General features: G+C 36.1%; 3 protein-coding genes, 1 long non-coding RNA gene and 1 other non-coding gene across 10 annotated transcripts; 3 read left to right on the forward strand and 2 right to left on the reverse strand.

Annotated features, from left to right (window-relative positions):
* Positions 1 to 53: 53 nt before the first annotated feature.
* On the reverse strand, positions 54 to 572 carry LOC149497271 (uncharacterized). Its single transcript, XR_016320122.1, has 2 exons — positions 450 to 572; positions 54 to 299 (listed from the first exon to the last, which is right to left on the reverse strand). It is a non-coding gene; the product is annotated as an uncharacterized LOC149497271 (long non-coding RNA).
* Positions 562 to 19,374, forward strand: EMB2813 (DNA primase, large subunit family). Of its 4 annotated transcripts, XM_089719477.1 has the most exons (21): positions 562 to 835; positions 976 to 1,037; positions 1,123 to 1,226; positions 1,379 to 1,460; positions 1,538 to 1,597; positions 1,747 to 1,804; positions 2,616 to 2,635; positions 3,093 to 3,176; positions 3,265 to 3,329; positions 3,565 to 3,613; positions 3,703 to 3,750; positions 3,834 to 3,923; positions 4,032 to 4,091; positions 4,473 to 4,532; positions 4,807 to 4,881; positions 5,090 to 5,175; positions 5,648 to 5,741; positions 5,836 to 5,943; positions 6,688 to 6,755; positions 7,129 to 7,245; positions 7,372 to 7,893. In XM_089719477.1, exons 1-19 carry the CDS (start codon positions 703 to 705, stop codon positions 6,703 to 6,705), a joined length of 1,356 nt encoding a protein of 451 aa, XP_089575603.1. In that variant the 5' UTR covers positions 562 to 702; the 3' UTR covers positions 6,706 to 6,755; positions 7,129 to 7,245; positions 7,372 to 7,893. The 4 variants fall into 4 exon arrangements, with proteins under 4 accessions (XP_089575603.1, XP_089575604.1, XP_089575602.1 ...); XM_089719478.1 differs by lacking the exons at positions 7,129 to 7,245; positions 7,372 to 7,893 and adding an exon at positions 19,276 to 19,374; XM_089719476.1 differs by lacking the exon at positions 7,129 to 7,245.
* Positions 8,266 to 14,048, forward strand: LOC149497272 (uncharacterized). Its single transcript, XM_089718842.1, has one exon. It carries the CDS (start codon positions 8,673 to 8,675, stop codon positions 14,046 to 14,048), a length of 5,376 nt encoding a protein of 1,791 aa, XP_089574968.1. The 5' UTR covers positions 8,266 to 8,672.
* On the reverse strand, positions 9,258 to 9,364 carry LOC149497273 (small nucleolar RNA R71). Its single transcript, XR_016320287.1, has one exon. It is a non-coding gene; the product is annotated as a small nucleolar RNA R71 (small nucleolar RNA).
* A 1,985-nt stretch (positions 19,375 to 21,359) lies between the features above and the next one.
* Positions 21,360 to 25,247, forward strand: LOC105644836 (squamosa promoter-binding-like protein 16). 3 transcript variants are annotated; one of them, XM_012230324.4, is made up of 4 exons: positions 21,360 to 22,093; positions 22,930 to 23,412; positions 24,224 to 24,360; positions 24,493 to 25,247. In XM_012230324.4, the coding sequence occupies exons 2-4, from the start codon at positions 23,003 to 23,005 to the stop codon at positions 25,098 to 25,100; spliced, it is 1,155 nt and encodes a 384-aa protein (XP_012085714.1). In that variant the 5' UTR covers positions 21,360 to 22,093; positions 22,930 to 23,002; the 3' UTR covers positions 25,101 to 25,247. The 3 variants fall into 3 exon arrangements, with proteins under 3 accessions (XP_012085714.1, XP_037495875.1, XP_037495874.1); XM_037639947.2 differs by having other exon boundaries at positions 21,362 to 22,093; positions 23,151 to 23,412; XM_037639946.2 differs by lacking the exon at positions 21,360 to 22,093 and adding an exon at positions 22,123 to 22,788.
* Positions 25,248 to 27,364: the final 2,117 nt, after the last annotated feature.

The raw sequence follows: 27,364 nt of genomic DNA on the forward strand, positions 1-27,364 counted from the left end.
TTTTCCACAATATTTCGTAGTATATGGCGTCCATATCATTCGAACTGTTTACATTAATCAAACTTTTTCTTTGAGGCATTTCATCGATCAAGAGACATGTATAACGAAAGGAACAAGCAGTCTGACAATATCGCTCATAATTTGTTTATCTAATTCCATTGATCTAATCAAAATGAGCTCTGTCGTTGTCGTATACCATTGTTTCGCCGGCGGTTATCCTGTCTGCTCTTTATGCAAGTCTTTTAGCTAACGCGATCCCAATTATCCATCGTGAAAGTTAAATGACGAAGGATTTTTTTCTGCCGGACCAAGAGTTTCCCCCGTTAGGCAGAGAAATATTTCCGTCGGAGGCAAAAAATTACGTGTCATCTCAAATGATTTTAGTTTAATAAAATAAAAACAAGGGAAAAAAAAAAAAACAAAAGAAAAAACTTAACTCTGTTGCTTACCCGCTTCTGCCCACAGTAGTCCACTTCACAGTCCAAATAGAGGCCCAAAACCGAGCAGGAGCTTCGCTGATGCGTTTCCCGCCAATTTCACTTCCCCTATTGGCGCGCGAATAAAACTCGCACTGACCAGGCAGAGAAGAGAAAAAAGAAGGAAGAATCAAATCTACCTTCTTTCTTCTCTCGCAGAATTTATTCAGTATTGTGTGTACTGTGAGAGGCTTAAGAGAGGGAAACGAAAAATCTTTGGACAAAAATGGAGATAGTAAGACCTCAGTGGAAGCCTCCAACAAATGACGTCGTTTCAACACTCCCTCTTTACCGCTCTGCTCCGTCTCTTGAAGTTAGACTCGAAGATTTCGAGCTTTACGCCATGGATCGCCTTCGAGGTCACTTTTCCTTATCATTTCTGCTTCGATCTTTCTTGCTAGTATCATTTTTGTATGCAAAATCCGTTTCTAGGGTCGAATTTTTATTACATACTCCTACACTAGATATATATGATTTAATTTATTACTTGAAATTGCAGTTCTTAAAGGTATATCTGATGGATTATCTCGCGGCAAAAAGCCAGAAGAAATGGAAAAATTGGTACTTACTTTCAATTGTTACTATTAAAATGAAATTCCTCTTTTTAGGCCAAACCTTATTTGTTTGTTGATTTTTTCTTGAACAGGTAAAAGATCTATGGAAAGTAAATATGAAGCATTCACAGGCATCTGAAGTACTCAACAAGGACGTTATATCTCACTTTGTTTTGCGTCTTGCGTATTGTAGAACGTAGGCTTTTGGTGAATTATTATTTTGTTCTTTTTTTTTTTTTTTCTTTTTGGAATTTGTAAATTATCATTTGGTTATTTAAACTACAGTTGTGACATTTTTGAATTCTTCTACTTATTAGCAGAATTTTTGTTTTGTTACTTGCTCATTAGGGAGGACCTCAGGAAATGGTTTCTTTCCATGGAGACTGCGCTCTTTCGCAATCGATTTCGCCTTTTGACTGCTGAAGCTCAGGTGAGATAGATAGATTTATTTTATTATTGTTTTTTGTTCTCTATTTGAGTTGGCTTCTTATTGATTGCAAGTTTTAGAGAGCTCTATTTGCAGAATTTGGACTTCCATACAAGGCAGTTCCTGGTGCAGAAATCGAGGTTTGTCATGTTGCATCCACTTGCTCAATCAATCTGCTTGCGTTTTGCAATACACATTTCTTATTCCTTTTAAATGTACATGCGCTACCTACTTTTTAAAATTTTTAAGTTTAATGTTAGATTTTTCTACTGTTACTATTTTATCTCAGGGTGTAAAGGAAAAGTTGGTTCAAGTTGCTCGTTCAATTGGTCAGCCTATACCTTCTTGTAAGATCATATCACTAGTTGGCTTCATTGGCCTTTCATTTTAAATCTTGTGAATACTCACTGTAAAACTGTTTATATCTTATTCATTCTCATTTGTAATTCTGTTTATTGCTCATTGGAATTATACTTTATGTGCTGTATTTATCTAGTATAACAAATGTCACCTATTCTTGAGGCTTTGTCATTGATGAGATTTTGTTGCCCTACCAAAATGCTGCATAGTTTTTGTATCACAGCAGTTTTTTTGGTAGTTTATCTTCTTAACAAGATCCATGCTGAGAGAATTTTTGAGCATTCTGAAACCTCTGTGTAAGAAACCGATTTGTGATGTTGATATGCAATTAAGGAGGAGCCTACTATTGATTCTGTCAAAATTGCATTGTTACTTGGCTTACTGGCAAATAAGGTTGAGCAAGCACCTTGATATTGTTTGTGGTTTTGTTTGCACAACAGCTGAATGATCTTATGTTAGTCCACTAATTCTTTTGGTTTTTCTTGGAACAAACTCTACTTTCTCTATATTCGAAACCTTGTATCCAAGTAGTTAACCTGCCTTTTATTGATCATAGAACAGGCATAAAGTCTGGGTTTAAGAGTTGAAGCTACTCTATATGAAACTGAAAGACATATTTGGGCGCTATCTTATGAGCCAAAATTATAATGTTGGAGCATAGTTTAAGAGGAAAATTAGGTTCTGTTCCCTTAGTCAAATAGTCATTGGTAGCACACCAAAACTTGGTACCGAGAATTTATTTTTCTTTTTTTTTTATTTGAACTCTAATTCTTTTTTTTTCCCTTTTTCTTTTTGCAGCTGATGCAATATACTACAAGGTTAGTCCATGTTGCTTGATTGTTTTTGTCCATGTTGCTTGATTGCTTCATCCTATCTGTATGAGATTTGCAGCTTTAGTTATCTATGATTAAGCGAACTCATGGTAGTTGATAGGAACATGAAAAAACTTTGCATATATTTATGATTTTAGTCATAGCATTTTTACTACCAACATATTGGTTAATGTAGTTCCTTGGGCCAAATTATCAGTCATGTGAACAGTGACACTGTGTTGCTATATGAATGGACAGAAAATATATTAGTGTCAATCCTTACAATCTATTTTGGCTGGCATGATTTCAGAAAGTAATTGAAGGTCTCAAAGTAGGGTTTCAAATTTAAGGATTTGACATGTTTGACTAGAAAGATCCTCCCCATGTTTGAATCCTAGCAGTATTGGTATGTTTCTCTAACTTGAAGTTGATAGTAATATTCATTTCACCTGCTTTGCTGCAGGTACCATTCGAGGAAGTTCCAGAACTTGTAGCGGGTCGTAGAGTTTTTATTTGCAAAGGTTATGCTTATGTTGCTATGAATCAGGTAATTCTCTGTGTCTGAACTTTTGCATGTAGACCTTTAAACTTTCAGTTATAATTTCTGATTGATGTTGTTAACTTTCATTTTTTAGGTTGTCTCCCTTGTTGTGACACAATTTCGCAGTTTACTATCAAAGACACTCATTCTAACAAACAGGTCACTATTGTTGGTTTGATGTTTCAAATACTATCTTATAGTTTATGTTTGAATGCAATATCTGCTCCTATCTTTACTATTCAATGAATGTAGTGAAGAATTCGACAAATGCAGAAGCATATTATGTCTGAGGTTATGCTGGTTGATGTGACAATCTTTGTGGTATTGTGCAAGGCATAATGTTTGGATTCTTTCACATACCTCAACTTTTACAATGCGGGTGTTTTATTTGCAGGAAATGGACATCAATGATCAGAGAAAATGAGAAAGATCGCTTAACTCCTGTAAGTGTTCAATCATGATCATGTTGAATTATATTGGTCATGTTTTTTTTTAAATGTGATGTTTGTCACAATGTTTCGGTATCTTTTAGATTGTGGAAGCTCTATGCACAAGCTATCTGGGTCCTGACTATTCTCAGGTACTTATGGCTGTGCTCAGTTATGTACTCTCAAGTCATAATTTCAAGTAACTTAAGAAAAATTTGGTTGACTACCTTTACAGCCTAAAGAATTTGGTGACATATCAATTAAAGATATTGATGCAGTAGCTAATAGTTCATTCCCTCTATGCATGCGACAACTGTTTGAAAAAGTAAGGAGTTCTGATATTTCAAACAAGTTCATTAAAATTTTACTTCTTCCAAGATGTTCATGATTTTTTTTTATCTATTCATTTAGTATTCTGTGCTATATTTTGCAGCTCAGAGAGGATCATCATCTAAAGCATGGAGGGAGGATGCAATTAGGTCTTTTCCTCAAGGTTGTATTTTTCTCCTCTTGTCTATGATTTGCTACTCTGCCTTGATAAATATAGGCAGGCATGACGCTTCAGAAGCATTACTTGTCCTAGTTGCTCCCTTCCTTCCCTCTGATCATTTTGAGTGTTCTATATCGATCACACGTTTTTAACTATTTAAAGTAAACGTGCTCTCCGTACTCATCATACTTGAGTTCATTCTGTTGTTTTCTACTCTGAATTCACATCTCATCTGTGAATTTCAAGCAGTAAGATTTGCAAGTGCAATTAAGTAGGGAATGATCCATGAATCAGATAAGGAGTTTCAATATGGAAGTCATTGATATGTTTTCCTAATTAAGTAGTGTTTGCAATTTTTAAGAATTTCCTTTATCTATACTTTAGGGCATTGGCTTGAATTTGGATGATGCTCTTGCATTCTGGAAAGCAGAGTTCTCCCAAAAAGTAAGTGTAACCTATACACATTGTCTGCAATAATGCTGGTATTGATTTTTCTTTAATTATAATCTCTTTTTGTTTTTGTTATTCTAGTAAAACTGTTTCAAGGATAATGATGCATTAGAGGCATAAATCACTCTCTCCCATTCTCCAGTCTCCTGGCAGTTTGGATGTGCATGCAATGTTATTTTGGAATGCTGTATTGGGAATGTAGTATGGTGTGCTGGGGACTGGAAACAACATACTAACCACTAATTGCATCATCTTTAATCTACTGTAGGTTGGCGCAGAAAAGTTTGACAAAGAATACGCCTACAGCATACGCCACAATTATGGAAAAGAGGGAAAGAGAACAGTAAGATATTGAAACTATCAGCATAGTTTCTTATTCACATGTTGAATATAATGCCACTTTCATAATAGATTCTATTAGGCCATGGTTCTTATCAGAAATTTTTTTTTCCTTTTTTTTTTTTTGGGGGGGGGGGGGGGGGTGGGCTATTTAAATTTGGGTAATTGTGCCATCTGGATTCAAATTTTTGTTTGTGTTTTCATTATTGCAGGATTATACGCCTTATTCTTGTCAAAAGATAATATCTTCAATTCCTGGTGTTGGAGATCATCATGGCTGCCCTTATCGACATTTTAGGTTAATTCTCTATAAACTTGATGTTTTTGAGGACATGAACTTAGACACATCAGAATGATAACTCATCTTGACGAGGGTCTGTGACTAGGCGTCTTGTATAATAAAAAATCCTCAGCTTTGTTTATCATCAGTATATTGCAATTCTCATTGTTTTTATGGATTAGGGAACATCCAAATTATGGAGTATGGATAACCAACCAGAAACACTAATATTTTGGGGTGATTCATTTCAGAATTCCAGTGAGAGATACTTACCAAGTGCTAGAGTGTCTTAGTTCCATAAATGGTGAAATTGATGATAAGACCCATGGAATCAATTAGTTATTCTAAATCTTGATACTTATCAATTGATAAAAAAAATTACACATTATTCGTTGTGATGTCACATGTGTGCGTGTGTGTGTGTGTGGGACTCGCGTGATCTTTTTTATTTGATTGCCATATGTATATTCAAATTTTGTTCGGCATGCAGTGAAGAGAATTTGAGGGCTGCACTCTTTAGAATGGGAGTAAACAGTGGCGCTGTAGAGGATGTAGTTGACAAAGTGCGAAATAGACATTATCAGGTAACGAGATTGGTAGTTAACGTCTGATTATACCCCCAAGTGCTTTATCCATTTTAATACACGGATTTACATGATTGACCTGGTAAACATGCAGTTGGCGTGCACGTTGTCATTTGAAGCTGTTCATGGCTTATCATGTGATGCTGGGATTAACCATCCCAATCAGTACTTCAATGACAGCCAAAAGATCATTAAATCCAAGGTAGATGCTAAATATGATGTTTGAACTTTGATTAACCTCGTAATAGTAAGACTTTTTTAATCTGTACGAGGGATATTTTATCGAGGAAATCCCATTGTCCTGCATTTGTTTTTCATCCCTATGTAACTGTAATTCAAACATTTACTGGGTACCAGGCATTGTGTTGCAGTGAATAGGATTGATGTGTTCCCTCAGTTGAGGATTGTAGACATCATTATTGTGACAGACCTAAAGCTTAATCTGACCTGCGACTTTAGATGTTTGCTTTGTATCTGCAAGTCCTCTTTGGATGGTCAAAAAAACTTCATAATTTGATTATTATGTTATCATTTTCACACTTGCCTATCTGAATGATCTTTATGGTCCTGCTTTACTCCACATAGGTTGCGTAATCACAACCACAGGATGTCTGAGAGATTATAATAATAGAATGTAACAAGTACTAGAATAATAAGAAAAAAAATTCTCATTTATTATCTTCATTATGTTTGGTCAAGATCTACCAAATCTTCCAAATCAATTTTATTAATATTTCTGTTCTAGTGATGTCAACCTGACCTGCTATTTTTTGAGTGCTTGTCTTGTACTTGCAATGGATTTTGGCTCCAAAGCCTCGTGATTTGAGATTTTGTATCCATTCTGGCCGGTCCTGAGTCATTAACTGGGAAAGCTTTAAAAGCATTTGTCGCTTTACTACATCAAAAATGGGGAACAATACGCTTAATAGTATGTTATTCGTTGCAGATCCATTCCTCAGAGTAAGGAGAATCTACTAGCCACTGATAATTTGCTGCTTCTGCTGCCCTTCGCAGGTTTGTCATTTTCTGAACTTCTTCATAAGAAACCTGTTTCATCACGTGTACTGTAGTTCTATTGGTCATATGATGGACCCACAAATGCCAAATAGTAGGGCAATAAGTCAATTTGAACTAGTTTAATATTTACTTACCCGGATTTTCCACTCACAAGCGACTCCTAGGCTTTGACGTTTTTATCGGTAAAAGACGCAAAACTTGTCCACTAGTGGAAAGGGCTAAAAGCGTTTTCCTCATTCTATCACTGAACCCAGATTGTCCTATTATAACATTTAACAGTTGGACTTTGTTTGTCGTTGAGAAGACAGTGGACAACTGGAATTATTGGAATTAATTAATTAATTACAGTATTTTTTTTTTTTTTGGGTAGCTAAGGGGCGGACATATTGTAATTAATTTGGAGTTTCACCTTTATCCTCAAGAATTCACCAATTGGGTAATACCAGATGGTTGGTTGTTGACCCTTCAGTTTTATCCCATAAATTTGGTAGGTTGGCAAGAAAGTGTTGATAACTTGCAAATCCAATTTTCTTTTATTGTTATATTTGTGTTGATTTGGTGTCATTTTGTGCTTAAAAGAGTGGTTTAACTTGATTTATTGTTTTTATGCTAGGAAAAGTTGGATTTGATATGAATGAAGCAAAAAGGAGCACAATTGAAATGTTTTGGAGCAAGGAAGGAGCTGCTGGAATTTTGGAACACAAATGCAAGTTGTTAGGCTCTTAGCCTTGGGCAAGACTAAGCAGGAAATCAGACCAGCGGACTGATTGTGACATTATTGGCTGGTCACGACTTCTTCAACTAATTCCAGCACGTTTTACAGCCACAGGATGATATTAGACACAGGTTTTAGTGGGTATTTTTATTGTATTAGTGGACCCCACCTTCTAGGGGCTATTTAAGTCGAAATTAGGTCTTTTTGTGGATTATCTTCCGCCTCCCTTGGGTTGTGACGAATTTGACAGAATTTTTTGAGAGATTTCTACCGAACTTTCAATTCTTGTGAGGATGTTTTCTTCCATAGTCATGTGTGGCTAAACGTTCTGTTCAGTTAAGGCTAAACCAAGGTAGAAGTTTGATTTCGATTGTGAGATTATATTGAACTTAATTAAATTTCTTTATTCTATTGCATTTATATCCTTTCTGTGATTTATTGGGAAAATATATCCCCTAGCGAAATTCTATTGAATGATTTAACAGGGCCCGTTATGTTGTTTGGTAGAAATTTCCATAGCTATTCGGCGTAATCAAATCCGTAATTGTTTGGTTAGGTTGATGCAGTAGTAATTAATATAACTTAATTGGGTAGAACTTTCTAGGTTGTATTAAGAAAGAATATAATCAGATTTAAATGGATGCTCGTAGTTTCTGTTAATCTGGACAGGGTTCTATTAGATTTTAAAGCGGTTAACAGTTAAATCCTTCGTCGTACTTAGGATTGCTAGTTGATTAGGGGTTGTTATTAGATCGTATCTTAGCAACCTATTCCTACGGCAGAATTGGTTGGGTTGACGTTCTTTCTGGCTATAACTTGTCTGTAATATGAATTAAGGAATTAATCTTGAATCAATGATCACTCGAATCAAATTTTCGATCCGCGGTATGCCTTGGCTGAATTTTCTATCAATTGTTCAGGTTCAATTTTTAATTTTATTGCATTTATTTCTTTGATTTAATTTTAATTCGTTTAGTTCGATTATTAAATTCCCCCGTTTCAATATCTATTTTTAATTTTATTTTCAGTTTTGGTCTATTTTCGACAAAGCTAATCCCTAGGGTTCGATCCTTCTCACCATATTTACAAGTTTTATTTTGTAGGGGAGCAGGTTAATTATTTTTGGCGGATTCGACGCCCGTCAAATTTTGGCGCCGTTGCCGGGGACTAGTTAACTTTACTGTTTGTTGTCTTTTTGAATGACCAGGTCTGAAAATTTGCCAATATTATTTGATCCTGAGATAGAGAAAACAGCCCGCTCACTAAGGAGACAAGCGAAAGAGCGAAAGTGGGCCGAATCGATTTCCGGAACTGAACCGGAAAGTCCAGCAGCTGGTCACCTTGATTTTACAGCTGAAACCAAAGAAGAAAGTCTAGAGCAGGAAGAGATTCTTGCAGAAATTGACCAAGAGGAAGTTATGGCTGAAAACCGCACTGTTCGAGAGCTACAGGCTGCCCCTGTAGAGCAGCAGCCTATGTGTATTACTTACCCGGAGTTGGAAGTGCCATTTGAGCTTAAATCGGGTCTGATTCATCAACTTCCGGCTTTCCATGGAATAAAGACTGAAAACCCGCATAATCACTTGAAGGAATTCCATGGAGTTTGTTCTAGCATGAGACCGCAGGGGGTAACTGAAGAGCAAATTAAGTTGAGAGCATTCCCATTCTCTCTTAAAGATGCTGCTAAGGAGTGGTTGCTTAATCTACCTCCAGGTTCCATCACCACATGGCCTGATATGGCCCGAGCATTCTTGGACAAGTATTTTCCCGCTTCTAGGGCAGCCATCATACGAAGAGAAATTTGTGGGGTTAGACAAAAGGCTGGAGAGAGTCTTTATGACTATTGGGAGAGATTCAAGAAGTTATGTGCAGCCTGCCCGCAACATGGGATGTCTGAACAGTCCCTAATACAGTACTTTTATGAAGGGATGCTTGACATGGAAAGAAAGATGGTTGATGCAGCTAGTGGGGGAGCACTTGTTAACAAGACTCCACTCGCAGCAAGAGAAATTATTTCCACTATGGCCGCCAATTCACAACAATTTGGCCAAGTTGAAGAACCCTCCAGGAAGCTATATCAGGTATGTAATTCTTCCATTCAGTCTCAACTGAATGAACTAACCTCTATTGTTAAATCTATTGCTGCAGGGCAACCTGTGAAGAGAAGTGTGTGCGAGGTATGTTGCAGCGATCACCCAACTGACACATGTCCATCATGGTATGGTGATCAAGAGCAAGTTAACGCTATGGGAGGATATTTCGGGCAGCCCCAAAGACCGATGGGTAACACCTTCAATAGTACTTGGAAGAATCATCCTAATCTTAGCTATGGAAGCCACTACCAAAATTTCCAAGGATACCAACCAGCTAGACCACCTCCTCAACAAGCTCCTCCCCCAAAAATACCATTGGAAGATATTGTGAGGTCACTTGCCACTTCTCAACAAGAATTCCAGCAAGAAACAAGAAAGGGAATGCAGAATATGGAACAACAAATTAGTCAACTTGCATCTTCCTTGAGTAGATTGGAAACACAAGGGAAGCTTCCTTCCCAAACGGTGGTAAACCCAAGGGAAAATGCAAGTGCGATCACTTTGAGGAGTGGTAAAGAGCTAAACACAGCAGCCCCTAAAAAAGGCAGCAGCAGTTCTAAGGAAGAAGCTGAAAAGGAGGTAGAAATTCACCGAAATGGGCCTTCCGAACAGCCTGAAGTACGGCAGCCCCAAACCTTTACTGTTCAGCCTCCTTTTCCCGAGAGATTGGTTAAAACAAGGAAGGAAAGTGAAGAGAAAGACATTTTGGAGACCTTTCGCAAGGTGGAGGTGAATATTCCATTATTGGATGCTATTAAGCAAATACCGAAGTACGCAAAGTTTCTCAAGGAACTTTGTACCAACAAAAGGAAGGTAGATAGTGTTGAGAAGGTAGAGATGGGTGAAGTTTGCTCCGCCATGATTCAAAGGAAGAGACTCCCACCAAAGTGTAAAGATCGAGGTATGTTTGCTATTCCTTGTAAAATAGGCAATGTAGGGATTAAGAGATCTATGTGTGATTTAGGAGCTTCTATAAATGTCATGCCTTTATCTATCTACTCATCTTTCAAGGGTTGTCCCTTGAAAGAAACGCGTATTATTATTCAATTGGCAGACAGGTCTATAGTGTATCCCGTGGGATTGCTAGAAGATGTTTTGGTTCAGGTTGGTGATTTAATTTTTCCAGCAGATTTTTATGTACTTAATATGGAGGATGATAAATCCTCGACTGTAGCTGATTTATTGCTTGGGAGACCTTTTCTCCGCACTGCAAGGACAAAAATTGATGCTTATGAAGGCACATTATCTATGGAGTTCGATGGTGAGAAAGTCGAATTTAATGTTTATGAGGCTATGAAGTACCCTAGTGATGTGTCTAGTATTTGTTCTATTGATGCAATTGATCCTTTAGCACAAGAAATGTTTGAATTAAATGCTGTTGACGAGCTTGATTTAGTGCTTTGCAGGAATATTAATATGGACAGTATTAAAGAGATTGAGGAAACCTTCTTGGTTAATGAAAATGTACAGGAAATTGTGTGTGAGATGGAGACAAATCAGCCCCTAACAAGCAGCCACAGCCATATTGTTTTGCCTTCTCACCATGAGAAGCTTTTACCATCTGTTTTGCAGGCACCCAAGTTAGAGTTGAAACCGCTGCCCGGCCACTTAAAATATGCATTTTTGGGGAATGGAGACACACTGCCTGTTATCATCTCAAGCAAACTTAGTGAGGTTGAAGAAGAGTGCTTGGTTCAAGTTCTTAGGGAGCATAAAGAGGCCATAGGATGGACAATAGCAGATATTAAAGGGTTGAGTCCATCAACTTGTATGCACAAGATTCTTCTAGAAGAAGGAAGCAAACCCACAAGAGAAGCTCAAAGGAGGTTGAATCCACCTATGATGGAGGTGGTGAAGAAGGAAATACTGAAGTTGTTAGATGCTGGTATGATTTACCCGATTTCTGATAGCAAATGGGTAAGCCCCGTACAGGTAGTGCCTAAGAAGACAGGAATTACTGTAGTGGAGAATGCTGAAGGAGAGTTGGTTCCTACAAGAGTTCAAAATGGGTGGAGGATGTGCATAGATTACAGGAAGTTAAATGCAGCCACAAGAAAAGATCACTTCCCACTTCCATTTATTGACCAAATGTTGGAAAGATTAGCTGGTCGTTCTCATTATTGTTGTCTTGATGGTTTTTCAGGCTTCTTTCAAATACCAGTGGCACCCGAAGACCAAGAGAAGACGACTTTCACTTGCCCTTTTGGTACATTTGCTTATCGACGGATGCCGTTTGGTCTTTGCAACGCACCAGCCACATTCCAAAGGTGTATGGTTAGTATATTTTCAGATTTTGTAGAGGAGATTATTGAGGTATTTATGGATGATTTTACTATCTATGGTAATTGTTTTGATGAATGCTTAACTAACCTTACAAAAGTCTTAAAGAGGTGTATAGAATCAAACCTAGTGCTAAATTATGAAAAATGCCATTTTATGGTGGACCAAGGTTTGATTCTAGGACACATTGTTTCATCAAGAGGCATTGAGGTTGACAAAGCTAAAATTGATGTAATTAAATCCTTACCTTACCCTGCAAGTGTGCGGGAGATTCGTTCTTTCCTTGGCCATGCAGGTTTCTACAGACGCTTTATTAAGGATTTTTCAAAGATAGCTCAACCGCTTTGCAAGCTTTTGCAAAAAGATGTGCCTTTTGTGTTCAATGGGGAGTGTAGAGAAGCGTTTGATATGTTGAAGGAGAAGCTCATTTCTGCTCCAATAGTCCAACCACCGAATTGGAACTATCCTTTCGAGATTATGTGCGATGCGAGTAACTATGCTGTAGGGGCTGTTCTTGGACAGCGTATTGAGAAGAATCCTCATGTCATATACTATGCATCAAGAACGCTGGACAATGCCCAATGCAACTACTCTACCACAGAGAAAGAGCTTTTGGCGATCGTGTTTGCTTTGGAGAAGTTCAGGTCGTATTTGTTAGGAACAAAGGTGATAGTTTTCTCTGACCATGCAGCATTGAGGTATTTGTTAAAGAAGAAGGATTCCAAGCCCCGTTTGATTCGTTGGATTCTTTTGCTTCAAGAGTTTGATATAGAGATAAGAGATAAAAAGGGGTCCGAGAATCTTGTTGCTGATCACCTTAGCCGGTTGATTTTGAATGAAAAGCCATCACCATTGGACGATGATTTTCCAGATGAGCAACTCTTTAGCTTCCAAAAAGTTGTTCCATGGTATGCTGATATAGTGAATTATTTAGTTGCAGGTACTTTACCGGAAAATTTAACTAGAGCTGCAAAAGATAAAATCAAGAGAGATGCTAAGTATTTTGTTTGGGATGATCCATACTTGTGGAAGTTTTGTTCTGACCAGGTGATTAGAAGATGTGTTATGGATGTGGAAGTGCCATCCATTCTGAAATTCTGCCATTCATCAGCTTGTGGAGGTCATTTTGGTCCTCAACGAACAGCTCGCAAGATTCTGGAGTGTGGACTTTTCTGGCCATCAATGTTTAAAGACTCGTACATTTATTGCAAATCTTGCGAAAATTGCCAGAAGACAGGTAATTTGAGTCGTAGAGATCAGATGCCCCTTACCTCTATTCTTATTTGTGAGATTTTTGATGTGTGGGGTATAGATTTTATGGGGCCATTCCCATCATCATTCGGGAACAGCTATATATTGTTGGCAGTGGATTACGTGTCCAAATGGGTTGAAGCTAAGGCAACCCGGACTGATGATGCGAAGACAGTAGTGAATTTTGTCAAGAGCCATATCTTTTCTCGGTTCGGACTTCCAAGAGCAATTATAAGTGATCGAGGAACTCATTTCTGTAACAAGATTATGGAGAATCTGTTCAAAAAGTATGGTATTACGCATCGTGTCTCTACAGCCTACCACCCGCAGACAAGTGGACAAGCAGAAGTTTCGAATAGGGAAGTGAAGTCTATACTGGAAAAAACTGTGAGTCCTAATAGAAAAGATTGGAGCGTCAGGCTGGACGACGCTTTATGGGCTTATAGGACAGCGTATAAGACACCGATAGGAATGTCACCTTATCGCTTAGTTTATGGCAAACCATGTCATTTGCCTGTCGAGTTGGAGCACCGCGCATTTTGGGCTATTCAGCGCTGCAATATGCAATATGGTGAAGCTGGTGATAACCGAAAATTACAATTGCAAGAGCTTGAGGAAATTCGCAATGAAGCTTATGAAAGCTCCAGAATATACAAAGAGAAGACTAAGGCTTTCCATGATGGCATGATATCCAGGAAGAGCTTTGTAGTTGGTCAAAAAGTTCTATTATTTCATTCTAAACTCAAATTATTTCCTGGTAAGTTAAGGTCCAGATGGACTGGTCCATTTGTTGTTACTAATGTTTTTGCTCATGGTGCAGTGGAAATTCAAAGTCTAGAGACCAATAAAATTTTTAAGGTGAATGGGCATCGATTGAAGCCATTTTATGAAGGTTTTGGAGCTACTCAATCGGAGAATTTGAGGCTCGAAGAGTCTGGGGAGTACAGCTGATTAGCTCAAGAAAGTCTAGCCGGAGACGTTAAAATCAAGCGCTTACTGGGAGGCAACCCAGCATTTAGTTTTTGCCTCATTTTATTTTATTTTATTTTTTTTTCTTCTCTGAATTTTCATTATTTTTTTTTTTCTTCTTCATTTTTTTTTTTTTTTGAAAAAAAAAAAAAAAAAAATTTTCATGAAGGGTGTCGTCCCTAACCTGGGGACACTGTGTTTTTCTGGGTTCAAGAGTCTATAGCAAAGCTTCTATGGGGTTTTTAAATGGCATGGTTAAAATTGTTTTATTTTGTATTTTATTGTGTTCGTTGGGGTGAGTATAGAGAGTTTATTCATTTTAGCAAGAGGGTATATTTGACTTTTTTTTTATTTTTTTATTCAGCTACTTTGTTATTATACTGGGTAAAAAATAATAATAATAATAATAATAACTGGTTATATTTGTGCGGCAACTGCAAAGAAAACAAAAAGAAAAAAAAAAGAGAGAATAAGAGAACCCAAACAGGGGCAGCAGGCACAACAGGGGCAGCAGGCGCTCTTTGGACGAAATCTGCGTTGGCTGCGAGTCTTGAACGACGGCAAGAGTTCTGAAGAACGACGACAAGAATTTTGTCACTCCGATCGACGATCTAAAACCCAAACAGACTTTCTTTTCGTCCTTAGCCCAATCCTACGTCACTCTACAGCGCGACGCAAAACCCAACAGCAGCGTCTTCCTTCCTCATCTGATTCCTCTCCGTGCCAACTTCAGCAACAGGTATTAATTTACTTCCTATTAGAATAGAAATCGTGATTTAAGATAGTGTCTGTGCTCCAATTTACTGCATTGTCATTGATTTCAATTGGGTTTTTTTTTTAGTTAATCAATTGTTGCTGAATTTGAATTAGGGAAGAACTTAGCTATATTATAGATTGTTGGCTGAAGTTATTTGAGCACATTATGATTTATGGGTTTTGTTGTTTCGCAAGTTTTTATTGGGTTTTATTGTTTAACTTTGCAATACTTGCTGAAGGGGACGTTTTTATAATTTTCTTGCTTGTTGATAATTCGAATTTTGTTTAAATTGGAGTTGGAATTGATAACTGAGTGGAGTTCGATCGCTGAATATTATGAGTTGGGTTTAATTCTAGGCTTTTATTGACTAAATTCAGTGTTCAATGCGATTTGGGATCAATTTATTGGGTTTAAAATTAGTATTTTGAATATGAGCTCTTAAAACTTAGAATCTGTTGTCATTGTTTGAACTAAGTTTGCTTGCCTGTTTTGCTATGTTGTTTTAATGCCATGTTCAGTATTGGAAATTTGATTGATAGTTGAGCAGAATTGTTTATTAAGTTGAACTGATTTTGCTTTGCTGGCTCTTTGCTTGGTTAACATCTTTGAGGTAATAGAAAGCTGAATAACATTTGCAGACTAACAACCATTTGGTTTGCATTTTGTTCTTTTGTTTTTCTTTTGGTTGTGTTTTTGTGTTTTCAGTTGCATTTCAGGATGAGCAAGAGCAATATTCTTAATGGCTAGAACAGGGCAGTTTCCTTCACAACAGGGCAGTTTCCTTCAACTTTACCTTTTATTTACATTTTAAGCCTTGAGTCCACATTGAGGACAATGTGTGGAGTAAGTGTGGGGAGGGGAATGTGACCATCTTTGCTGAAATTTTTAATTTTACTGCCATGTGTTGTTCTTAGTACTTGCTTATGTTTATGCTGCTGCCATGTGCATATTTGGTATGAAACTTGACCGGTTTTGACTGTTTTGTAAAAATGCTCCTAGAGTTTTTATTTACCACTTATCCCATGAATATTTTGAGTAAAATTTTTTATTTTTGAGCTGCATTTGGGATTACTCTGGGACTTAATTGTGTCTTTAAACATGATTTAGAATTTATAGGATATCTAGAGAGGATAACTTTGCTTTTGAAACTTGGTCTGACTATTGTGAGAGCCCTAGACGACAAGACTTAGCAAGCGAAAACCATAACTTGAAATTGACCGTCATTGCACTCGTGAATCTTGGTTTAAATTGTTTACACTTTGAATTCTCAAATCGGGTTTTCGAAACTTAGCCTCTTTTGATAAGTGTTTTTGAGAGCAATCGTTGAAAAAAAAAAAATTTTAGGATAGCTTCCGAACACTAGAACTCTCTTCTACGTTCCCTTGAGGCGAAATCCTAGGTGAGTCTCGACTTTGGAAATGATCTAGGCATTCTTTGGTCGATCTAAAAAAAAAAAAAAAAAAATTCTACGTTTTCCCACCTTGACGTTACCATCCTTCTTACCCCTTCTAGCCAACGAAGCATGCTAAATGCGTGTTTCCAAATTCTTTTCATAACCCCCAATATAACCATATAACACAAAAAGCTCTTTGCCCACCACCTTTGAACAAGGAAATACTCTTTTTAATCGTTGTTGAGCATGCATGTTTAAGTTTCAAGTTTTGGCGCGAATGCATTTTTGTTTCGTGTTTATGTTTGTGTTTTGGAATAAATAGTCATAGCGACTTATATGTAATTAGTCGTTGTGATGTCGAAAAAAAAAAAAAGGAAAAGAAAATCAGAAAAGAAATAAAAAAAAAGAAAAAAGAAAAAAAAAAGAAAGGAAGAAAGAATAAATAAACAGCAGCAATAAAATAAAAAAAAAAAAAAAGAAAAATAGAGGGAAAGGCTACAATGTTATGTTTTGTTTTGTGAAGTTGCATTTGTTGCCATCTAAACATTAAAGTTAATAACGTGCATTGCTCTTTGAACTTAATGTGAAAGACTTATTTTCTTGTTACTCTCTAGCCTTACATTATCCTTTTCTTTTGTAACCATTACCCTAGCCTAACCCATATAAAAGACCTGATGATCCTTAGTTGAGACTTGTCCTACATTAGTGGAGAGGGAACCGCGAGGAGAGCTTATGGTTGTTCATTATCTTGTTTTCTTGAAGCTACGAAAATGTATTTTATATGCTTTGATTATTGCTCGATAAAACATTTGTTGATTCAAGCTTCGTATGTGTGCGTGAGTGTTTTCAGAATTCTTAGTGTAACCTTTTTCGATTGAGTTCACGATGATGGGATGATTTTGACGGTTTGATATCCAATTGCGATGTTGCGTTGTTTGCGGTTTTTGCATATGTTGAATCGAGTTTCGTTGTGAAGTTGTGGTCTCCTATATAGAATAGATGTCGAATTCTAAGTCATGCTTGAGGACAAGCATGGGATAAGTGTGGGGAAATTTGATAACTTGCAAATCCAATTTTCTTTTATTGTTATATTTGTGTTGATTTGGTGTCATTTTGTGCTTAAAAGAGTGGTTTAACTTGATTTATTGTTTTTATGCTAGGAAAAGTTGGATTTGATATGAATGAAGCAAAAAGGAGCACAATTGAAATGTTTTGGAGCAAGGAAGGAGCTGCTGGAATTTTGGAACACAAATGCAAGTTGTTAGGCTCTTAGCCTTGGGCAAGACTAAGCAGGAAATCAGACCAGCGGACTGATTGTGACATTATTGGCTGGTCACGACTTCTTCAACTAATTCCAGCACGTTTTACAGCCACAGGATGATATTAGACACAGGTTTTAGTGGGTATTTTTATTGTATTAGTGGACCCCACCTTCTAGGGGCTATTTAAGTCGAAATTAGGTCTTTTTGTGGATTATCTTCCGCCTCCCTTGGGTTGTGACGAATTTGACAGAATTTTTTGAGAGATTTCTACCGAACTTTCAATTCTTGTGAGGATGTTTTCTTCCATAGTCATGTGTGGCTAAACGTTCTGTTCAGTTAAGGCTAAACCAAGGTAGAAGTTTGATTTCGATTGTGAGATTATATTGAACTTAATTAAATTTCTTTATTCTATTGCATTTATATCCTTTCTGTGATTTATTGGGAAAATATATCCCCTAGCGAAATTCTATTGAATGATTTAACAGGGCCCGTTATGTTGTTTGGTAGAAATTTCCATAGCTATTCGGCGTAATCAAATCCGTAATTGTTTGGTTAGGTTGATGCAGTAGTAATTAATATAACTTAATTGGGTAGAACTTTCTAGGTTGTATTAAGAAAGAATATAATCAGATTTAAATGGATGCTCGTAGTTTCTGTTAATCTGGACAGGGTTCTATTAGATTTTAAAGCGGTTAACAGTTAAATCCTTCGTCGTACTTAGGATTGCTAGTTGATTAGGGGTTGTTATTAGATCGTATCTTAGCAACCTATTCCTACGGTAGAATTGGTTGGGTTGACGTTCTTTCTGGCTATAACTTGTCTGTAATATGAATTAAGGAATTAATCTTGAATCAATGATCACTCGAATCAAATTTTCGATCCGCGGTATGCCTTGGCTGAATTTTCTATCAATTGTTCAGGTTCAATTTTTAATTTTATTGCATTTATTTCTTTGATTTAATTTTAATTCGTTTAGTTCGATTATTAAATTCCCCCGTTTCAATATCTATTTTTAATTTTATTTTCAGTTTTGGTCTATTTTCGACAAAGCTAATCCCTAGGGTTCGATCCTTCTCACCATATTTACAAGTTTTATTTTGTAGGGGAGCAGGTTAATTATTTTTGGCGGATTCGACGCCCGTCAAATGTCCTACTCGCAATTTCTGGTTTGCAGTCAGAATTTGACGAGCAAAAAAAGAATGGCATTGGGAGTTGTGGAACTTAAATGAGCTCCTATTGGTTAAAGATATGGAGCTGGATGTTACTTGGATTAATTAGCTAAAGATTCGTTGGGCTGATAGGCGGTTTATTGTGCATAGGTAGACCCAAATGCAAAGTGATGCATTCTTCTATAGACTGGGAGCTGAAATTTTTTGCCCCATATCTATAAGTTTTATTGACCTAATGTGATTTTGTTTTCTGGTTGCATTAGAAATACTTAAAAGGGTACATTTGTGAAGATTTGAAATCCAACCTTTATTATGAGACAAACTAAGTACTTCTAGTTTCTATTGAAAGATGAATGATGCAATTGTTTTACGTGATCCTTGCGATAGGGAACTGAGATGGAACATTGAATCTAAATTGCAAAATTTTCATACAGAATAATCTTCCACGTTAGCTATTTAAGCAAAAGGTCGAGTGAGTATTCCATTCTTGAGGACTAAAGACACTAATGGTATAAATTAAAAAAACCTTTAATTATATTACATTATAGTTCACATAAAATAATCAAAGTTCATCTTATTGAAAAACATTATTCAATTTCATTGATTTGTCTTTTAAATCTATGTTCAGGTGAGGACGGTGGAGCTTGTTATCATTCATATACACATGTACCTATTAGAGGTGTAGTCTACTATATTCTTACTTTATGCATCTATATATGTATATATTGTTAAATATGAACTCTACAATATTTTAATAGATCACTAACGCAGTTGAATATTCCGCATTGGGTGATGAGTACTTTTTTTACGAATGAGAATAAGCTGATGTTTAAACATTTCTATTTCTGGCTAAGTTGGCACAACGGTCTAAGCTCTTGGATGAATTTTTAAGTAAAAGCACATGGAAATTCTAGTAATTTCCTAAGATTCTCTTTTTTAGGTACTTGTGGGAAAATTCTTTACTTCTCATTCTAGTGGAATTCAATTTTAAATTCCAAAATTAAACATTTTCAAATCTAAATCATTGAAACAAATCCAAAGCTTCTTGTGAGTTGTGACTGCCTCATCATCAAGGAGATAAATACCACTATTGTTGCTCTTTTTTAATTTGTAGTAGGGCCTTATCCTGTCTTAGAATGTGGTGATACTTTGCTTCGTCATAATGCTAGTATAATCTATCGATGGAATATTCTCTTTGAACCAGAGTTGTAAATGAAATTAAGTGCGGCGCTATAATGCATGTAAAATAACTTTAGGTCAGTTCAATTAAACAAGTTGGTGAGAGAGTTGGATGGATATCATCAATGATCAAACCAAATGAACTTTTGTTAGGGACTATTTATTTATTTTATTACTTGTTTTGCCTCTTTGAAGTAGAGGGACCATTATCTTTCAAGTAAAGTGGATCAACTCCTCCTGCTGCTTTTTCTATTTATTTATATTTTTGGTTAGTATGTAAATGTAACAAAAAAACAAAAGGAAAGAGGAGAGGTAAAGTCTTGTTGGATGGATATTGTTAATTGTGGTGTTCAATTCATGACTTTTATTTGGACTTTACAATCACTCGAAATCTCTAACCCTTTTTTGTCGGTTGATTTGGTGAAGAAAAAATCTCTTTTATATTAGCTACTTAGCACAGGAACTTGCATTGCTGGACCATTTAACATGTTTTTCTATTTCTTCTTCATTCATCAATACTCGAGAGAACCAGATAAGCCCAGATTTGATAATATCAATAGAATTCCCGTCTTTTTTGTTTCTTCCCTCTAAGCTCTAACTTCGATACTATGTGTTTGTAAGGAAAATAAGGTGTCGTGGCAACAATTTAGACTAGAAAAAAATATAGAAATAAACCGAAATTTGTTTTTCGAATTTGTAATTCAGAGAAAAAAAAAAAAAAAAGTCTAAAATCGAGCTTTTGGGACATTTATTCCCCACAGCTTGGAATCCAGTAATTCGAATACATTCTACACCCCTGCTTGTAGGTCACCAATAAATTACAACCTAAAGTTCAGGGGTACCCAAAATCTCAAGTTTAGGGCTTTTTTTTTTTTTTTTTTTTCTGAATTACTAACTTTGTATGCAAATTTGAGTTTATAATAAAAATATAATGCAAAAAAAAAAAAAAAAAAAAAAAAAAGAAATAGGGGCCGGGTCTATTTAACCTTATACTAGCAGGAAGGGGGGGTTAGATGTCATGGACAGAGACAAGGGTCCCCTCTACGAAAACTTGGAAATGGATAACACATTGTAAACGACAAATAACACAAATACACAGTATTTGGGGACATTAATGTATCTGTGTTAGCACTCTAACAGAGTTTTGGTGGATCAAAGGCATAATCATGGACCTCACCTTTTCCAATTTCCATTACTCCCAAATCTTAAACAATCCAACCTTTCTCCGTACAAGTCTGCAATACAAGGCAACTGATTATATTAGAACTCTAGTATGACAATTTATCAAAAAAATTACTACTACATTAAGAAAGGATAGATAGGTGGAGACGTGGAGTCTTTTCTTTTGCTTCTTGTTCATGGGCAAGTACTGTGTCTGAGTTGACTTAAAAAGTAAAAATTCTAATCCTTGAGAACCGTACAGTCAAAATCCAACGGATATTAGGAGATACCAACAAAGACTTGTGGTGGGAAGTTCCCATAATACCAGAGCTCAAGACTCCAAAATGAGTCAAGACCCCGAGAAGGAACATTATGGAATGTGAAACACAAGAAACTCATACCTTTCCTTCTCCACTCCCTTGTACTTTTCTCTCTCTATCAAAATTTGAAAGCAACTACACCCTGTCGCTTTTTTTGCCACTCGTTTTTTAGCTCTTATTATTATTATTTTTTTGTTTCCCCCATTTCTTTAACCAATAACATTATTTTATTTCTTTCTCTTCTCTTAGCACAGGGCCACAGGCCTAAAAAGGAAGGGGAAGAGAATTGGAAATAGCAACTCCTTACTCTTCAAAGTCTCCTCCTTTCTATTTTCAATCCCTCACTTTCCTTTTCCCTTACACACGGTTCCAAAGTTGAATACATTATCCACTTTCCTTATTTCTTCCAATAATTTTCACAATAAAACCACTTTTTTTTTTAAAAAAAAAAATTTAAATCTCTTTCTTGCTTTCTGTCCTGCTTCAAGGTTTGGCAGACAAACTATACATCTATCTTTCTCTTTCAAGGCTATTCATCAAACTGTTGTCAGAAAATTAATGTCTTCTTCTTCTCTTCTTCTTATTGTCCTTCTCTATCATCTGTAATTGGGGTTTAACTGCTTCCACACTATTTTAGATTTCCAATTCTTGCTTGTTTATAGTTCAACCTGCAGTTGTTTCCTTTCCCGCCTCTTTTTCAAGATTCTTCTGCAATTTGAAAGCCTGGAGACTACCAAAAGTCGGGATTTTTGCCTCTTCTGTGCTTGGTTTCTTGGGTTCTCTCAGGTACCCATCATTAAATTTTTGCTCTTTTTAAGTCTATTTTTGGTTTCTTGTGATTATCAATTGCAGAATCGGTGTAATTTTCTGGGTTTTATTTTTTAAGCCACTGTATATTGCAATAGTAACTTATTTTTGTACAAGAAAAGCACACTGAAAAAAGAAAGCAATCTCAAACAGTAACAGTTAGTGATACATGTGGTTCTCCTTGTAACCAGAATAAAGTTGTGTTGGAAACTTTTTGCCAACAAAAATGTCTCCTTTAATAATTATTTAAGGAGTAAATTTTATTTTTGGGATTATAATTGATTTTTGAGATGCAGCCTTGCTGGCCCATAATCAGCTTGTTTAAAGGTTTAACACATTCAAACATGGTATTTTGGTCCATCAATAAACTAGTATGTTTTTGGTATTTGGAAGCAAAATGATTCATGGAATTACTTGTTCATTGAAAAGTAAATATCTTCATTGCTGTTTGTGGCTGGGATGAAGGTGCTGACTCGCATGATGTGACAGGTAACCAGTGTTGGAATAGCATTAAAAATGCACTTTATTGTTAAAGTGCAATGACAATTATGCCCCTTTTTCTGCGCTTTTCCTCAAATTCTTTCCTCGAAATTTCTTCTCTAAACTTTCGTTCCAAGTTAAACAAACCAAGTCCATTTGGATGGATATTTTGTCATCTAATTTGGAAAGCAAAGGTATAGAGTATTTCTTCACGTTGATGTCCAAGAAAACCATTTCAATGCACGTGAAATCTTTTCCCATGGATTTTCTTGTTCCCTCTAATAAACTGTTCTTGTTTTTTGTTGTTGTTATTGATTCTTTCGAAATCTGATTAGGTGGATCACTTGGATAAGTTTTTTTGTTCAAGGGAGGGAAAAAGAAACAACCTTTGCAAGATAAGGATGTTCTATGGGCTATAATCTTAAGACACCTTGGAGATTAGCTGAATTGGAAAACCAAAACATTGCTCACATTGCTCAAACTACTGTGTCTAGTAGCTTAGGAGTGCATCAGGCTATCAAGCATTGCTCTGTGGACCTGAAACTTGGGAATTCAGGTCTTTTGCAGGATAAGTTGGTGGAGAAATTTGCAGGTCCAGGGGACTATTTAATGGAGTCATCATCATCTGGATCATCAAAACGAGTTCGAACACCTAGCAATGGAAATCAAGTCCCTTCATGCTTGGTGGATGGGTGCATTGCAGACCTTAGCAAATGCAGGGATTATCATCGAAGACATAAAGTATGCGAGCTCCACTCTAAAACCCCTAAGGTTTTTATTAAAGGTCAGGAGCAACGGTTTTGCCAGCAGTGCAGCAGGTAAGAACTATCATGCTTCTTTGAAAGCTAGGATTCTCTAAATCATAGAATTCTATCTATTCCTCTGCTTTGTTTTTGTCTTGATTACCCTTTTCCTACTGACAGAGATTGAATTGTACAGCAGCATTTAAGTTGTCTTTAATTCCAGTGTACTCTTAATCAATGTAGTTACTTAGCCTTTTTGTTTATAGAGTCCTATGTACTTGAGTCTTCAACTTTTCGATTAGATTCATGGATGTGGAAAAACCTTATATGGGTTTGTATTGTAGCTTTAGATGTGATGGTTGTATCTTGGGGCGCATGCTAGCTCTACATATGAAACTCTGTTGAGCTCTCCAACTTCCCCTGCATTAATTGGTACATCACAGTAAAACTCTCTCTGATAGAGTTTCAGTATGCTGTAGCTTCGTTACCATGAGAGCAGGTAGCAACTTGGTGATGATTGTTAAAAAGTGGTCCTGCAAATACATCTTTTGCATTTTGGGAGAAGTCTAAAAAATTGTCCCATAATGTTTCAAAGGGAAAAAGATTAAATTTGTGTTGTCAATTTCAGATAATTGAATGGAGGAAGGATCTTAAATTTTCTCTGGATGTTACATTAATCAATGCCGTTCTGAGGTATAATGACTGAGCTGCATAACAGGTTTTCTAGTGTTATAGTTGCAACTTCAATTTTCCTTACCCCACACCTCCCTTCTTTTTTTGGCGAGGGCATGGCAGATGCAACTCAACCCCCAAAGATAATTTTTTATTCAACTGTGAATATATAAATTTTGGAAAATGTTGATTGCTTTCAATGTCACTATTATAGGTTTCATTCCTTGGTGGAGTTTGATGAAGGAAAACGAAGCTGCAGGAAACGTCTTGATGGACATAACCGGCGCCGAAGGAAGCCGCAGCCCGACTCAGTTTCTGTAAATTCTGCAAGGTTATTTTCCAATCACGAAGGTTCGATTCCCAACTTCAAGAAATTTTAATTCAGTAGTTATTTCTTAATCCCTATTTCTTAACCATCAAATTGAGGAAAAAAAAAAAAAAAACGAAAGGTACTGAACACTGCTGGTGTGCACAACATTTCAGGTACTAGATATTTGCAGTTTGGTGGCTCTCAAATATTTTCAACTAGTCCTCAGAGCTCTGCATGGACTGGAGCTGTCAAACCTGAGAATGATCCGATGCTTTACACTAGTCAATCCTCGCTAAACTTCAACAGCGGAAAAAACCTTTTTCCTGGATCCTTATCTCAGGGCTATAGAAGTGGAAAGCAGTTCCCATTCTTACAATGTACTAGCTCTTCTGCAGTTCCTCGAGAATCTGTTTGTCAAACTATTCTTGATTCTGATTCGACATTAGGTAGTAGCTGCAGCAGCCAGAAAATGTTCTCTGATGGTGCAAACCGAGTTATTGACTCGAACCGTGCTCTCTCTCTTCTGTCATCTCCATCAGCCCAGACTCGAGAGATTGGCTTGAGCCACATGGTGCAGCCTGACCTGAACCCCCCTGCTCGGTCCTTGAACCCAAGCCTGAACTTTAATGCTCTTGGAATGGGAAGTGGGCCAGTTGAATCTGTTTTAGTCTCTGATGGCAGTAGCAATGCCAATCTTCATGGCCAGGATATGTTTCAGATTGTACCTGACGGGTCTTCTGCAAATGGATCCCTCCAGACGCTGTCTTTCTCCTGGGAGTAGTATGTTACTATTTCTGAATCCTCCATGTGATTCCATGTTTAAATGTGAAAAATAAAAGGATTTATTATCCTAAACTATTTCATTGTCATGATGCTACTGAATTTTGTTGATTCCTAAGTTATGTATGCTCATATTTTCTTGTTTTTCCTCCCCTTTTTTACCCATTTGTGAGCTTTCACGAATGTTCAGTGAATGCATTTTCTAAAGAATAAATTTTATTGCGATCTTTAGCATCTTAAAGAACTTGTAACATTATGGGATGAACGTTTGAGATTGTTTTTTTTTTTTTTTTTTTTTTTTTTGTTATTAGTAAGCTTGCTGGTTTAAGGCTAAAGGATATCTTTACATATCATAGACTCAACACTCATACTGCAACTTAAAAAGCAAAAAATAAAAAAAAAATAAAAAAAAAGAAAAGAAAAGAAAAAGAAAGCTCTTTGCAAAGATAATCTAATGCAGGTATGGTCAAAAAAGGCACGCCAGATACTCAGAAAATATTCCAGTGAAATAAGAATCTGTGCATGAAAAAGATACATATATATATATATATATATATATAACTCTTAATCTTGCAAGTTAAAAAACAAAAGAAAAAAGAAAAGAAAAGCCTAATTGGTTTTAAAAATTATGTATAATATGAAGTCCTTTTGCGCTAGAGACAAGAATTGGAGGAGGTCATTGTCTTTTACCTCCCATGTTAATATGCGCGAGTCCTTTTCTCAACTGCAGCCTCCATCTGCCGACCTATGCTTTTCATTTTTCTGCATTAAAATCCACTTGCAGCCTTTTGTAATAGCAAATATCTATTCTTCTTTAATTCTTGCACATGCAGTTCCAATTCTTTGTATCTACCCTTCTACACATTTGCAGAGCTGGCTCTACTCCTCGTCTCTCATTAGCCTAACCAATCTTTTATACTTTGCCAAATCAAGAAACAGAGAGATTATCAATCAACAGGGCAACAAATGCCGATATTATCGTTACAAATATTAAGGCTTTAAATGTTTTTCTCTATATTTTTATCTTAAATTTTCAAGTTTTAAATCTCAAATCACAAAAGATAATATCAACTCATGTATAGCACTTTGAGGTTTTTGTCTTGACATTGATTTCCTAATAGGATGAGGATGAGGATGAGGATGAAGACGAGGATGAGGATGAAGACGATAAAATTTATTCCATCTTGCTATATTGCCATTTTCTACGAGACAAACTTTGGCATTAGACTATCTATTCAATGGCTTTTTGACTATTATAAGTAATTCAAAGAACCTTATTTATCTAGCTCAAGGAAAAGGATTAGTAAATTTGTCTATGTGCATGAACAGATCATCTTTGTATTATTACATCTAGTGTAAATTTGGCAATACGTTTCCTTTCTATCAAAGAATCAATTCTCCGTTCTGACTCCATTATTGCTAATAGATCAATGACAAGATATTTGATTCATTTGAAAAATAATCCATTAGTTCGAAAGTTGGTTTGAGGGTACGTAGTTATTTATAGAATAATATATACTTATCTACGGTTCGTCCTTTATATTTGGATTTTAGTAATTTCTGTTTATACGATTACAGGGCCCGTTATCCATATTAGTAGGCTGAGCATGCAAGCATATTCCCTTGCATCACAGGCAAGGGCAGGGCATATCAAAAAAAAAAAAAATAGAACACGTAAATACTAATCCGTGAAGAATATATAACAGAAATCTCTCAAGAAAAAGAATATATAGCAGAAAAGTGACGGTTTCTTTCGGTTAAGCAATTTTTATAGCTACGCTAATGACTGTATGAACTGAATCCTTTCGAAGAAATTCTGTTCTTGTTTGTTATATTGTAATGTTGGAGTAATTAACCTGCCAAACCGTATGAAGTCCAAATAACAAAAAAAGACAGTAAAGAAATATCAAGAATACTGTAAAATGAAGTAACAAAATCCTCAGAAAAAAAAAAAAAAAGAAGAAGAAATGAAATTTAAGATTGATTGAAATAAATAATTTTGAGAACATATTCTAAGTAGACTTAGATAAGTAACTTGAGCTAATAAATAAAATTAAAGTAAAAAAAAAAAAAGGTGAAAATGAGGTAACCACCATTGATAAAATCTTGGCCACCAAAGAGAGGAGAGTGAGACTTAAGTGGAAGTAGTAAAGAGAAAATAGATGATAGGCTAGGTTGGAAAAAAACCAAAAAAAAAAAAAAAAAAAAAAAAAAAAAAAAAAAAAAAAAAAAAACCCAAAGAATTATAACTGATTTTTAATCATT

Source organism: Jatropha curcas, chromosome 3 (assembly GCF_041381405.1).
Source record: "Jatropha curcas cultivar XTBG-Jc1 chromosome 3, XTBG_Jcur_1.0, whole genome shotgun sequence".
NCBI lineage: Eukaryota > Viridiplantae > Streptophyta > Magnoliopsida > Malpighiales > Euphorbiaceae > Jatropha > Jatropha curcas.

Coding starts and splice junctions, on each gene's coding strand:
- EMB2813 (XM_012230325.4), top strand. CDS start 703: ATGGAGATAGTAAGACCTCAGTGGAAGCCTCCAACAAATGACGTCGTT. Junction 1,598..1,746: donor TTCCTGGTGCAGAAATCGAG/GTTTGTCATGTT, acceptor ATTTTATCTCAG/GGTGTAAAGGAAAAGTTGGT. Junction 3,614..3,702: donor AGAAAGATCGCTTAACTCCT/GTAAGTGTTCAA, acceptor GGTATCTTTTAG/ATTGTGGAAGCTCTATGCAC.
- LOC105644836 (XM_012230324.4), top strand. CDS start 23,003: ATGGGCTATAATCTTAAGACACCTTGGAGATTAGCTGAATTGGAAAAC. Junction 23,413..24,223: donor TTTTGCCAGCAGTGCAGCAG/GTAAGAACTATC, acceptor TCACTATTATAG/GTTTCATTCCTTGGTGGAGT. Junction 24,361..24,492: donor GTTATTTTCCAATCACGAAG/GTTCGATTCCCA, acceptor ACAACATTTCAG/GTACTAGATATTTGCAGTTT.
- LOC149497272 (XM_089718842.1), top strand. CDS start 8,673: ATGACCAGGTCTGAAAATTTGCCAATATTATTTGATCCTGAGATAGAG.